Source organism: Silene latifolia, chromosome 11, assembly GCF_048544455.1.
Source record: "Silene latifolia isolate original U9 population chromosome 11, ASM4854445v1, whole genome shotgun sequence".
In the NCBI taxonomy this organism is placed as follows: domain Eukaryota; kingdom Viridiplantae; phylum Streptophyta; class Magnoliopsida; order Caryophyllales; family Caryophyllaceae; genus Silene; species Silene latifolia.
In genome coordinates this window covers 181,539,068-181,554,176 of record NC_133536.1, presented here as the reverse complement: position 1 = coordinate 181,554,176, position 15,109 = coordinate 181,539,068, and the positions used below count along the sequence as shown (strand labels likewise).

Here is a 15,109-nt window from a genome sequence, read left to right as displayed (position 1 = left end):
GGTTTCCCGAGGTTAGTATATCAAAGTTACAAATTCCAAACCACATTTATTAAAGTATAAAAGTTAAAGATTACATTATCTCAGACCAACTCAAAATAAACGTACAAGGTCTCAATACAAATGAAATCCAAGACATCTAAACTCATAACAACGGAAGCTAGACTTGACGTGGTGACTCCCCATGACTGTCCCATAGCTAAACATCTGCATTACCTGTCACAATCTGCTCACCATCCCCGAATGGATCACCGCAGGTTTTACAAAACAACAACACGGGGTCAGTACTACTCAATCAATATAAGACAACAACTATACAACCAGCTGATCATCGATCTCACACAGTAACCGACTACACACCGAAGTGTGTAGCCCTGCCAGATTACCCATCGCAACGGGTAATCCTCGCCTTGATGGGTGACCGCACCCATCCCCACCTAGTCCGGCTCATCAACGAGCGACTAACAATCCCTGTCCCTTAATGTGCACATCCCCTCCCGTGACGGGTTCCACGGAGGGCGAACTAGGGTGTGAAGCCACTCCCGCAAGTGACTCCACCACAATCACACACACAAAGATCATCACATTGTGTCACAACACCACAATCGTCACAGCACAACCACACCAATACCGTCACCACAACACCCAACCTCCGATGATCAGCAGATAACAACAATTATAAAACATATGCAATCTCAATCAATTAACAGTACTGAGTAGGAGAAACCCTACCTTTTCGCAATCCGCTATGCTGCAATCAATCATACAAATGCATAACAATTACCACATCGTCACCTACAACAACAATCACATAATTCCAATCACTAACTGCAAAACCCCATTTCCCCCAATTCCGTAAACACACAGTAACCCCAACGAATACAAACAACATAGAATAACACTTACCAACAGTAGGATGAGGAAATGTACGTAAGGACTCCGAAGGTTTCGCAATCAACAAAGCAAAGGGGGTGATTAGGGAATAATTAGGGAGAGATTAGGGTTACGTAAGAATGATGAAGTAGAAATGATATTTTGAAACTGACGCGGATATAAAATAAATCTTAAACGCTCCCTAATCAAACCGTCGAAATAATACTTCGCCAAACCGGACACTCGGTCGAGTAAGTGTATACTCGGCCGAGTGTCCCATACTCGGTCGAGTGTTCACTTTACTCGGCCGAGTGTTCCTCGGCAGAACCAAAACAATACACAACCTCAGCACTACTCGGCCGAGTAGGTTCTACTCGGTCGAGTAGTCACCAAGGAGAATCCGTAGTGTTACAATCTTCCTCCCTTAAAAAGAACTTCGTCCCGAAGTTCACACTCTACTATAAAACAAAGCACAACACTACGCCACAAGACTATACCAACCACATATAACAACACCATAGAACTATACAAGTCACCACAAAAATCATTATCCCGACTCAAAGCAAAACAACAACAATACAAAACACGACCGCGAAGTTCCAACCTAACCTATAAAACATGGACACTTAACATCAACTCCACAAACCACTCTTCCTTCCACAACATGGCTCACGATATCGTCTCAACTATAGCATAGGCTCTCAATACTGACTCCATAACATTACCCAATAACCACAATATAATGTTGCCAACCTTGTATCACTTCCATAACACTCAATAGCACTCAATCCACAAAAGAAGATCAATCATAAAAACGGAATGTTACATTCTACCACTCTTAAAAGGAACTTCGTCCTCGAAGTTTACTCACACTCCTCAACATCATCATCCAGCTGCCAAAACTCTCGAACTCATAAATATCATCATTCAATCGTCAACACCTGTCGAAATATTCTCTCATTGCTAAACATCGAACTACTACAAGCACGGTCATGACCTTTAATAAAATCAACACAAATATCCGTCCTTTATGCTACACCAACACTCTACTTCCAATTATACTACCATATGCACAACCATCAAAATCTCTTTTATCGCATCCTACTCCTCTTAAGATAAATGTTACGTCCTCGTAACTCACTAATACTAGATCCTTAGTTATACCTCTCATTATCTTCATCACCACCACATGTCAAAGATAACCACTTATAATCTGAACAGTCGCCATGCATATATCTTAGGCTCTTTTACTTAAACAACTCTCATCCTTCAATTCACTCGTCACACCCCCTAACCTATACCTCAAAATCCTTAACTTAACCCAAAACTTCAACTCTTCCACATTACCGCAACATGACATATATCTTTATATAAACTATATAAAACTCATATCACCAAAAGCGTAATTCACACTCCACACTTGTTACGTACACTCACACTAGCTCCTCAAGTTCTTTTCTTTCATTACCGCAAAACTCATACATAAATCGAACATGACACTAATTCCCAATATCCCGCACCCACTATCTCAACAAAAGATTATGAACCACTTGTCGCTTTCAGATCATTACAACACATATTCCACGAATCACTTGCCATGACTATGACTACCGATGCCTCATCTTAAAACAAGATAAAAATTACTGTAACAACTTCTCACAACTGTGTCCCATCAACAGAATATCACTATACCATGGCAACAACGAAAACATATACAACTCTCTTTCACATCATACTCTACCCTCATTCCCAAACTGAAACTGGTAAGAAACATCAACAAACAAAACAACAGTCTGCATGTTCAACCAAAACTCACCAGGAACAGCAGCAAACAAACAACAATATATGTTTAACTGGTAAGCACTTTCGAAAACTCGTAACATAGTCATCTCACCTACTCCACCACAACCGGTGACAACATCGCAAAATTGCCACCTGTGGCGCACCACAGTGCGAAAATACCCGCATCACAACAAGTAAGTACCGTGCCATACACAATCCCATAAACACCGACTCAATATAACATCTTGGACAACAAAATTACTCAAAAGCGCTTTTGCAGATTATGACACAACATATTATACGGAATAAATAGACAAAAATCTCATGCATACCATCCATACTTTTCATGGATTAAACCTATATCATGAATACACATGCAAGTATAACCAGTCTTGTCAGACCACCCAACTATCACTTTTTTTTTTTTTTTTTTTTTTTTTTTTTTTTTTATCATCATTCCATTAAGTTACCGTATCCAACATATATTACAAACATTCATATAACAACTTTATGACTATCACACCATACCGCATCTCGTGAGGTCACAACCTCACACAAACATTTACATACTCCTAAGACCCATAATCACATCCAAATAGCCAATCCCGATTCGTAAGTTACCACTTGACAATGAATACCTCTTATCAGGACTTAACTCAGGTGCCCTTCATAACATATCTTCTTTTACACACATTTATCACCACTCGTGAACGTAGCCATATCATCATCGTACCCAACTACTAACGAATACCTCATATATCCATACCTTAAAATCCCTCATAACCAAACATTAATCACCTTCACAAAATCAACCTCATTAGAACAACTAACTTCCCCAAAATAACATCATCCTCAACCACTAGTGACAATACTATGACACCAACATTTTTCATGTGACTACTCTCTTACTATCACTTCTTAATATAACAATCCTTTTTCTCCCTTTGGTTCTCATCCCAAACGACAAACATCAAATATATCAACAAAAATCACCTCAACACTATTTCCAATTTCATCCGTAATCGTATCGTCACCCGACTCACCACCAAAATCTCATATCGTGCAAATTCTTTACCCAAATTTTGCTTTCTTTAATTCCTCGAAACTCATGATTATCATGTTGTCCTGGAACTTCTATATAATTGTAACTCAAATCCTCATGATAGTATCATACATCTCTACGATTCCTTACTTTTATATCACATATTCTCCGTGAACATGTTCCTAGTTTTACTCCCCTTATTCTTTTCTTTTACCCTCGACAAACTCCCTTAATGATTCAACTCTTCATTATTTATGTCTAACTCTTAAGTGCTCCGGTTACCTTCACATTGCTCCAAACTCAATCCCCATTATTTTATGTCGATATCATCTCACTCTTTCTTACCATGGGTCTTCTCTCATTATACTATAACTCCCAATTGTCACTAATCTATCCATAAAATCAACGTTTAAAGTTCAAACAATTGCATCTCCCTTTTTACATCACTAGGAAACCAAAATTCATCTCATAACGTTAGCTGCCCAAAGAATTACTCACTAGGCTCACATCGTGAAAATTCCAAATTCCCAAACTTGGTCACCATCTACAAATCCACGTCGCGACATAACTCTATCTAAGTTCACTATATAACCCTCTTCTCCATCCCTCTAAAGCAACCTTTCATTACATATATCCTTAAGCAACACAATGCTAACCGTCTCCCTCTATAAGTCCTTACACATCCCGAAATGTCACTATTCGTATCTCTCATCTCAATCTTTCATTCTCATGCTTCTTTGCACTTACATCACCCTTGCCTATATACACTTACTTTTATACTACTCAATACACGACTATTTCACTCATCATATCTCACAAAACATGCTCTTTACCTCGATTAGCTTATCATTCTTCCCTTTCCTTTTTCCACTATCTCTCACAACCACATTAACACATGTCTTCCTTATCCAACACATGTCCCTCATAAGCCGTTATTCTCAATGTCATAACTTAGGTAACTTACGTATCAAGACCGTCTCACATATAAAAGAATGCGTTAAGACTCAAAACATACATGTGTATATACCCTACGGCTCAAAACAATGTAAAAACATAGCCACCGGCTCAAAACAAAAGTAAGAACATAGCCACCGACTCAAAGTGGCCGCCCAAAGAGGTACTCGGTCGAGTACATAACATACTAGGTCAATTACAAGGTACTCGGTCGAGTAACTATATTACTCGGTCGAGTTTTCGACTCAGAAGCAAACTCAATTATCGCAGAAGGATTACTCGGTCGAGTATTGGGAATACTCGGCCGAGTAGACCTTACTCGGTCGAGTATGAGACCACCCGGCCGAGTTCACGACTCCAGACGCTAAACAGTATTATCACAGAGAGATTACTCGGCCGAATATGGAATACTCGGTCGAGTATAAAAGACACTCGGCCGAGTAGGGACTACTCGGTCGAGTATAGCGCGATTCTCAGACCGTCCAGTTTTCGTAAAACAGTCATATCTCACTCGTTACTTGGTCATTTTGGGCGTGTGACCTATCGTTAGAATCGTAAGAGGACAAGCTATCACCTCAACTTGGAATCACAGCAATATCTTTTCTAGAACTCGACTTATGACAGTTTTAAGACAACCCTTACAAAATCGGTTTGTATACAAATCAAAATTTCTTTTCAAAACAACTTTAACATGCATAAAACAAACAATAACGACCCAATGCTTCTGAAAACCAGTACATAGTTGAACATTTATCATATTCACCTTAAAATTAAACACCACATTTACATATACAGACGCATGACCTTAATCACATGCTTCTACCAACAATCAAGCATTAAAATCATCAGATTCCTATGCACATGTACCACTACCATACTTCATGCTCAACATTGTATTAAACAGGTAACATGATCACATTCTTCATGCTCAATATCAACCAGATACAATTTCACAATTCACTTTTCATCTTTTACCATGTTCCAACACATAACATGCCAACATATTCCATGCTCAAAGTTTCAACATCAACAAATCGTCGATACATCTTTCAACTATTACCATATTCCACTTCTTTCCTCCTTTAATCCAACCATGAACAAGATTCAAACTACAGATATCAAACACACATAACTCAAACATATAACAGTTTCCCCCCATGTGACCGGCTTGAGATCGTAAGGGCCTTAGTGCGACTCCGGGACGTCTCCCAAGTCTTTGCGGTAGCTCCAAACAACTCTCCCCGGGTTCATTTTATTTAGACTCCCTAAGTTCATTGAGTTCATTAGTTTTAGGTGCCGGAATCGTCGGCTCTGATACCACTTTGTGACACCCCCTCATACCAAGGTACCTTACCAAGGACTACCCTAGCATGAAAGGCTGTTACCATCTCGGTTTCCCGAGGTTAGTATATCAAAGTTACAAATTCCAAACCACATTTATTAAAGTATAAAAGTTAAAGATTACATTATCTCAGACCAACTCAAAATAAACGTACAAGGTCTCAATACAAATGAAATCCAAGACATCTAAACTCATAACAACGGAAGCTAGACTTGACGTGGTGACTCCCCATGTTGTCCCATAGCTAAACATCCGCATTACTGTCACAATCTGCTCACCATCCCCGAATGGATCACCGCAGTTTTACAAAACAACAACACGGGGTCAAGACTACTCAATCAATATAAGACAACAACTATACAACCAAACTGATCATCGATCTCACACAAGAACCGACTACACACCGAAGTGTGTAGCCCCGCCATTACCCATCGCAACGGGTAATCCTCGCCTTGATGGGTGACCGCAGCCCATCCCCACCTAGTCCAGCTCATCAACGAGCGACTAACAATCCCTGTCCCTTAATGTGCACATCCCCTCCCGTGACGGGTTCCACGGAGGGCGAACTAGGGTGTGAAGCCACTCCCGCAAGTGACTCCACCACAATCACACACACAAGCATCACAATTTGTCACAACACCACAATCGTCACAAAGACAACCACACCAATACCGTCACCACAACACCCAACCTCCGATGATCAGCAGATAACAACAATTATAAAACATATGCAATCTCAATCAATTAAAAGATCGAGTAGGAGAAACCCTACCTTTTCGCAATCCGCTATCCGCAATCAATCATACAAATGCATAACAATTACCACATCGTCACCTACAACAACAATCACATAATTCCAATCACTAACTGCAAAACCCCATTTCCCCCAATTCCGTAAACACACAGTAACCCCAACGAATACAAACAACATAGAATAACACTTACCAACAGTAGGATGAGGAAATGTACGTAAGGACTCCGAAGGTTTCGCAATCAACAAAGCAAAGGGGGTGATTAGGGAATAATTAGGGAGAGATTAGGGTTACGTAAGAATGATGAAGTAGAAATGATATTTTGAAACTGACGCGGATATAAAATAAATCTTAAACGCTCCCTAATCAAACCGTCGAAATAATACTTCGCCAAACCGGACACTCGGTCGAGTAAGTGTATACTCGGCCGAGTGTCCCATACTCGGTCGAGTGTTCACTTTACTCGGCCGAGTGTTCCTCGGCAGAACCAAAACAATACACAACCTCAGCACTACTCGGCCGAGTAGGTTCTACTCGGTCGAGTAGTCACCAAGGAGAATCCGTAGTGTTACAGGGTCGATTTTGGTTCACCCAACTTTTAGGTTCTATCAAGGCAAATTTCAAGTGATTCGTATCAATTTTCTCGAGTCAGATCAACTTTTATAAGCTCTACTCAAAAGTACTCCTATCTCTAATTAATTTATCCCTTAGAAATTCCCTTATCGATGATCTACATGTAGAGTTGGCATAAAGGGCCACGGGCCGGTGGGCGGCACGGCCAGGCACGACCCACGGCACGGCACGGCCCGACGAGAAAATCGAGGAAGCACGGGCACGGCACGACTGGGCTTGAGACGGGCTCCGACACGATTTTCTTTAGAAATCCGTGCCTAGGCATGACACGGCCCAGGCACGGTGGAGCCCGACACGCACCAGGCACGACGGGCTTGGCACGGCCCGGCACGAAGAATGACCCGTTGATCTTTATTTATTAAACAAAAAGTACATCCCCCTAATACTAAAAGAATAAGAGAATTCTAAAATTTTCCCTCCAAAAGGAATCAATTTAAATTAGGAAACAAATGATGTTCTTTTTTTCATTATTATCTTTTCATTAAAATCTTTCATCAAGTTATAATCTTTTAATTAAATTAAAATAAAAGTGATATAAAATTATAAAATACATATTGCTAATTTTTTTTTAGAGAACGACTTGACGTAAACTTATTCGGTATTATACAAAAATACAAACCGATATAATCAGCTTGGTGAAAAAAAATGATTTTAGAAAATATACTCCGTATAACATAAAATCATTAGCTTTATGATAAAAAAAAAAACAAATCATTAAAATAGACATTTCACAACATAGTAAATCTTCGTGATCAGTGTTACAATTAAATTTTTCCTTTTTTCATATCAAAATTATAATGAGGTAAAAAATAAAAATTTAATAGAGTCAATTTAGAATCTCCCTTATTACTAAGAAAATAAAATTTCTTTTAGTTTTCAGTCAAAAATGCATATACCTCAATAAGGAAATATGTGACACTTTCTTCTGATAAAAGATTACCTTTCCTTAAAATATAATCTTATACTTAAATTCTAACCTTTCAATTAAACTCAAAATTTCAGTTTTTTATGTTTTGTATCAAAATACAACTTAGTGAAATATAAATATTATTGAGTTGTTGATTTAAAATGTAAATATAATATCCTGAAAAATAAAAACTCTATAAATACCGCGAATAAATGAGCGGGATCTATACTAGTTAATATTTAATAAAATATATATTTAAATCATTAATTATCATTTATTAAACAAAAAGTACATTAATATTTAATAAAATATATATTTAAACCATTAATCATCATTTATTAAACAAAAAGTAGTAAAAAAATATCAATTATATAACGTTTTTTTTTAAATAAAAAAAATATTAAAGCACATGGGTACCTACTGACAAGGCACGAAAAGCCCATGGGCAGTGCACTACCGAAAGCACGAAAATGACCGTGCCTTGAGCGGGCCGCGGTGTAGGTTTGGATCAGTGGGCCTGGTACGGCACGGCCCGAAGAGCCCAATATCCGTGCCTGGGCCGGGTCAATTTTGGGGGAAGGCACGACGGGCCGGCCCAACACGGCCCATTGCCTACTCTATCTACATGTCCTTTTCTTTTGTTCTTTCCTTTCCTTAATTCCTCGATTATAAATTTTCTTTGAGCTTGGAGTTCGTTTCGTTAGCCATTTAATATTAGTAAATAAGTTATCATTTTACATAATTAGACCATCACACAAGGTAAAACTCGTCTCACACAATAATTTCCGCGTTTCCTCAATTCCTTGGTTGTAAATCCTTTTTGAAATTGGAGTCCGTTTCGTTTAATCGAACATTGTTTCAGAATCAACTTTTTTAATAGGTGTTAGAGCTTGACCCAAAGTCATAATTTGACACCTTGTCGTATTTACGTAGTGTCGACTGAACATATATGCCCAAATCGAACAATCAAACCAGAAACATCCGCTGAAATCCCCACACTTCTCCATCACTTTTTATCACTATTGAAAAACACAGCTTTGTTTCTTTTGTAATTGCCCACTTTCATATCCATAGATCTTCTCACACCAATTTTTCACTCATAAACTTTGTTTTTTCTTGATGGGCAGTTAAAATAATCACTGCCCAACTCTAAATTTGATCTTAAAACTGTTAAAATTACTAACTTTCCCCAAATTATTGTAGGGTTTGATCTTATTTATTTTAAGAACAGTTATAATTTTTTCAATTTGTGTAGTTTTAGCAGTTATAATCAAGATGCAAACAAGGGTTAATTCATTAGAAGAAGCAAAAGATCCCACCTTTGTAAGTAGAACAAGGGGTTTACCATTAAGATTACTATTAATATTGTTAATGTTCTTAGTTTTATGTGCTATAATTTCATTTATTAGTCTAAATACATTCAAAAAATTTGGGTTTGATCATGTAGTTAGTGATATTAAGCCTAGTTATGATCCATGTATTGTTGAAGGTAGTGGTTTAGATAATTGGATTCGACCGTTTTCGTCGAATTTGATGCATACAATGAGTGATGAAGAGTTGTTTTGGAGAGCTTCATTTGTGCCTAGGATTAAGAAATACCCATTTAATAGAACTACTAAGATTGCATTTATGTTCTTAACCAAGGGTCCATTGCCTTTGGCTCCCCTTTGGGAGAGGTTCTTTAAGGGCCATGAAGGCCGGTTTTCGATCTATATTCACTCCATGCCAAGTTACACTCAGGAGTTTCCTTCCAATTCTGTTTTCTACAGAAGGCATATACCTAGCAAAGTAAGCTTCTCAATGCCAATCTATACTCATTTTGTTGTTTTTGTTAATTTATCATTGTTACTTTTGTGTGTATTCGAATCTTATTTGCTTTAATGTGCTCTTGTATCGCCATATCGGTACTACATTTGTTGTTTGGCTGTGAACAGGAAAACTTATGGTTACAATGTGTATGCCTTTGTAGGTTGTTATATCTAATCCATTTAAATTGAATGGTGATTGATTCTTGAAAATGCATATGATAGAAGTTTAGTAATAAGGTCGAGTAGTTTATCCTTAGCTATGTATGGGTTCTTGGAGGACTTTGAACTTGCCAGTTACGAGAAAAAGGGTATGGGAAGTGGGATTATGCAAACATGTATTAGGTTATACAAATTTTTAATCATCGCTGTTAGTGTGATACCCACTAACCTGTGTTTGCATATGATTTGACTATCAGGCTAATTAGACTATGTCTGTGACGAAGAGCTTTATACATAACGAGCAGTTGGTCAGGGTTTGTGTTACGAGGGTAGTGGGTTGTGGTGGTTATATAGGTTAGTGGTGGTTGGCTGGGTTGTAGTGGCTGGCTAGCTCGTGGTGACTGCATGGTTTCGTGAGTCTGTGGTGGTTTGGCTGGTTATGGTGGTTGGCTGGGTTGTAGTGGTGACTAGGCGGGTTGTGTGGAAGGTTGGTGGTAAATCTATGGTAAGAGATAATGGAGGGAGGGGCTGATATGGGAGAATAATGAAGCATAGAGTTGTCAATTTAACACTTTTCTTAAAATGTGTGTAGGATGAAGTGTGGAGAAAAAAAAATACTATGGAGAGAGTTTCTGTTTTTATAAATCGATGAATTCACGTCTTTATATGATGTCCTGGCCTTAAAAAATGGTCCTAAGTTAAAACATATTTTAGTTAACTGGCTGAGATGCTTCAAAATTTTCAACTGAATCTCGTCATATGCAGAAGTATCATGTCCTATAGCTTATAGCTCCCTAAATTAAGCATGTAGTGCTTTATGCGTCTATCATGAACTCATCTGTTTATGTTGTTTTATGACATTTTAGAAACTAGTCTATGGGAGAGATCAATTCCAAGCTTTGCCTTGAGATTTAATAGCTTGTTTGTAGCAGATATAAATTTGTAATATGGGATATGGCTATAGGAGTCATGGTTTTAAATATCGGCCGTGACATAAGATTCATGATTGAGTTATAAAGGTTTTGGAGTTTACCACGACCACACTTTAAAGCATTTTGAGGCGATATTGACTGCATTTAGCAATGTTAGACTGCAATTACGGATATTGCAACCTGGACGAAACCGAGATTTAATACTATGGTAGGTGTTGTACTTAAGAGCCATAGCAGAGTAGCAGGTACATCACTGATTTGTATGTTTTCTGATTGAGTGGATAACCTATGAAGACATCTTTCTTGATAGAATAAATTGTAGCAAGTACTTAAAGAGTTAAAGTACAATATAATCGATTTAGATTTACACTTTTGTTGAAGTGTGCAAAGGACCAACTAGTGTTCTTTTGTGATTAACAAGGTGTTCGGTTGATGATAAGCAAGATATGTAGTCATTGTGATCAGTAAGGATTAATAATATAGGGAAAGGGCTGGTTGCTAATATTGTTTTCACGAAATGTGGGACTAGTATTATACTGACAATATAGTTGATTTATGTACTGTACACCTTAACACTTTTGTGAAGAATTACTTCGTGCATGGGATAGGGAAGATTGGGTTTATAAAATATTAAATGTATTTAACATTTGTATTAGACTTGCAACTTGCAAGGTAAAGGAGCAAGTGTAGGGATGAAATTTAATAGGGCAAATTTTGATGGATAGATTTTGAAAGTCCTGGGCTTGTGCTAGGGATACTTGGTGAAGACCAAGTTTCTGCGTTTTTATGTTCTCAAAATGATATAGGGAGTATAACTTTGCTTTTGGATGAGGCTGTAGACTTGCAGATCTGATGTTAGATGATTTCGCGGAGTTTAATCACTTTAATGTCAGATGATGACGGCCATCACAGGTCATGGCAGATATTTTATATTTGGGGTTTTTTGGTTAAGAGCTTGGACTTTTTTGGTTAATATTGCTGCGCTTTTTTGGTTAAGACTTAAGAGCACAATTTAGCTAGAGTATAACTCAATTGCAATCGCAAGAGAATTTCAATTTGAGTTGTTATGCTTGGCAAATGTCATTTTTCTAATTTATCTGTCTCTCTTTGTTCATCTTTTCCACTTGGTGTTACCTTGTCGCTTAGAAAGGACATTAAATTTTGGGCGGTTGTGGCACTAGGTAATGTTATGTTTTTGCATGTAGGTTCTTATTATACTGGCTTTTGTATTTGACTGGTAATTCTGACTAGTGCATTGCATTGTTGGATTTTTGAGGCATGATACTAGTGTGTTCTACAATTATAATTTCTGGCAAGGGGTTATTAAATGCATAACCGGTCAAGTTAGTGCCCTGTTTAGAGCTCAGGTTATTGAGAAGTACTAGATACTGTGAGAAGTCCTACATGTGAGATCAACCAACCTATTAGCCATATAATTAGATGAGGAATACACAAGCATTCGTGTTGTTCTTGTATGTGAGAAACAGGTTTATGAACTTAGATGTGATAATTTGTTCAGAATCCGATTGTTTGTGAACTCTTATCCTGTGGATGCTCAAGCGGACTATCTATCTTGGTTTAAGTTGGGAGTTATAGTCTATTCATGATCAATTCAAGTTCTAGGCATTTTTAGAGATTCCTTTTGTGCATATATATTAAAGCTTTGCAAATTTAAACTAGCTCGTCACCAAGTTTACCTCTTTCATATGCAGCTGGCAGAATGGGGAAAAATGAGTATGTGCGATGCCGAGAAAAGACTTCTCGCTAATGCTTTGCTCGATATCTCAAACGAGTGGTTTGTGCTTCTTTCAGAATCTTGCGTTCCGCTCTACAACTTCAGCGTCATCCACAATTACATATCGAGATCAAAATATAGTTTTATGGGTGCTTTTGATGATCCCGGACCATTTGGAAGGGGGCGCTACAATGAGAACATGGCTCCCGAGGTTAACCTAACCCAATGGCGTAAAGGATCTCAATGGTTTGAAATTAACAGGAGATTAGCCATCAACATTGTTGAAGACAACATTTTTTACCACAAGTTTGAAGCATTCTGTAAGCCACATTGTTATGTCGATGAGCACTATTTCCCGACCATGCTTACCATCCGAGCAGGTGACTTTATAGCAAATAGGAGCATTACTTTTGTGGACTGGTCGAGAGGTGGAGCTCACCCTGCGACTTTCGGTAGAGGTGACATCACCGAGGACTTCTTCAAAAAGATTGTAGGAAAAAAAACCTGCAAGTACAATGACCAAAATTCCTCTCTGTGTTATCTCTTTGCGAGAAAATTCGCTCCAAGCACATTGCAGCCATTGTTACAAATATCACCTGCCGTTTTGGGTTTCTGATAAGTCGGCTTCAGAGTCATATTGGGTTTTAAACATTTTGGGGCATGTTCCTCAAGTCGAACCAGCTTTCATCAGCTCTAGTCATTGCTTTGCTTCTTAATGACTAAAAATTCTGACTTTTGGAGGGTTACGGCGATCGACCAGAGCCTGTGTTGTTTATAAATAAACTTCTTAAAACCATAGATTATATCATTATTTTGGCATGATCTTTTGTAGAGGTTGGAATTTTGGTGAATGGTAGTTGATGTTTAGGTTATTGGTGATATCTTATAGTTACTGTATAGGTATTCATTCCATAACGATTACTCTACAGTTAGTTTCTTAATACGTGTTAGTTAGTATTGTCGAATATGATGCCATTATTCATTTTGTGTTCTTTTCTTTTTCTCCCGGAAGTGTTAAACTTAACGTAGTACTTGACCACTTTTGTTTAGCATCGGTACATACAGGGATACATTTTTAGCTTTACACTTTTACTGGATTCTGGTCGTTAACTTAGGCGTGTACTGATTATACCGTGGTAGCTTGTAATCCGGTCGTGAACTCAAGGTTTGGAGTGGTTAGACCACTCGATTTTAAACAATGTGATAACTGATAACAGTTTTGTAAAGCAGACGAGTCTGATATTTGGTCATAATACACTCAATTTCATCGAACTTCATCGGAGGAGTATAGGCAAAACTAAAACTACTTTGCTGCTAACCAAACTCATTCTACACGTCGGCAGCGAACATGAGATTGAGAGCTTTTTCCCATATTTGTGAAGTGTGAACACTTTGATTTGGCCTTTAAGGCTGTAAGTACTTTATCAATTGACAGCAAGTTGTCGTCTTGTGGGAGTACATTGAAGATTCCCATTATTATCTTTCACTTAATTAAAGAGAACAGAAAGTGGCTGTAGTTTAGTGGTAAGAATTCCACGTTGTGGCCGTGGAGACCTGGGCTCGAATCCCAGCAGCCACATTCTCTCTTTTTATTTTCATTTGGTCGGCCATGCGTTTTTTTTAGTTTCTGCTTATTCTAGCTTTTAGTTTAGTAGCTAAGATTAAAAAATGTGTACTACATGTTTTTGTTGAATACTTCCTCCATTCAACTTCACTCTACCACTTTCCTTTTTCACGTTTGTCAACGCGCGTTTTATGCGCTAAATATCGTTAGCTACGTATTTGCAAAAGCTATAAAAGTTAGATATTTTTAATGTACTCGTAAAGACGAAACAAACAAGATCCCACATAAATATATTTTCACTCGAGAGAAAATTGAAATTGAATACTCACTCGTGAATAGTGTTCAAAAATGAAATAGGTAGAGTGGAGTTGAATGGAGGTAGTAAGTTTTTTTGTATAATATTCTCCCTATTAATATGAGTTTTTTAGTCAATACTCATTCCAAGTCTTTGTAATTGTCAAGCTATTAAGATTTCTTAGGGCAATTTTAAGTAAAGGGGTCATTTTTAAAAAATAATCATAAATCAACTCGAAAATATATGTTTTAAATATTTCATAACAAAAATATCGATAAACTAACTTTACTACCCCCTCCCATTTTTCCTCTTTTAAATATTTGTTATTAAATAC

The 15,109-nt window shown here is 37.8% G+C and overlaps 1 protein-coding gene, 1 long non-coding RNA gene and 1 other non-coding gene across 3 annotated transcripts; 2 read left to right on the top strand and 1 right to left on the bottom strand.

Moving 5' to 3' along the window:
• Positions 1-26: 26 nt before the first annotated feature.
• LOC141615218 (uncharacterized) lies at positions 27-1,037 on the bottom strand. Its single transcript, XR_012529722.1, has 2 exons — positions 730-1,037; positions 27-223 (listed from the first exon to the last, which is right to left on the bottom strand). It is a non-coding gene; the product is annotated as an uncharacterized LOC141615218 (long non-coding RNA).
• Positions 1,038-9,237: 8,200 nt separating this feature from the next.
• On the top strand, positions 9,238-13,919 carry LOC141612130 (glycosyltransferase BC10-like). The gene is made up of 2 exons (XM_074430846.1): positions 9,238-10,070; positions 12,894-13,919. Exons 1-2 carry the CDS (start codon positions 9,558-9,560, stop codon positions 13,530-13,532), a joined length of 1,152 nt encoding a protein of 383 aa, XP_074286947.1. The 5' UTR covers positions 9,238-9,557; the 3' UTR covers positions 13,533-13,919.
• Positions 13,920-14,423: 504 nt separating this feature from the next.
• TRNAH-GUG (transfer RNA histidin (anticodon GUG)) lies at positions 14,424-14,495 on the top strand. Its single transcript has one exon. It is a non-coding gene; the product is annotated as a tRNA-His (tRNA).
• The last annotated feature ends 614 nt before the right edge of the window (positions 14,496-15,109 follow it).

Bases quoted from the DNA above. Each gene is read 5' to 3' on its own strand.
- LOC141612130 (XM_074430846.1), top strand. From the start codon at position 9,558: ATGCAAACAAGGGTTAATTCATTAGAAGAAGCAAAAGATCCCACCTTT. The intron at 10,071-12,893 runs GTAAGCTTCTCA...TTTCATATGCAG, and splicing joins GAAGGCATATACCTAGCAAA to CTGGCAGAATGGGGAAAAAT.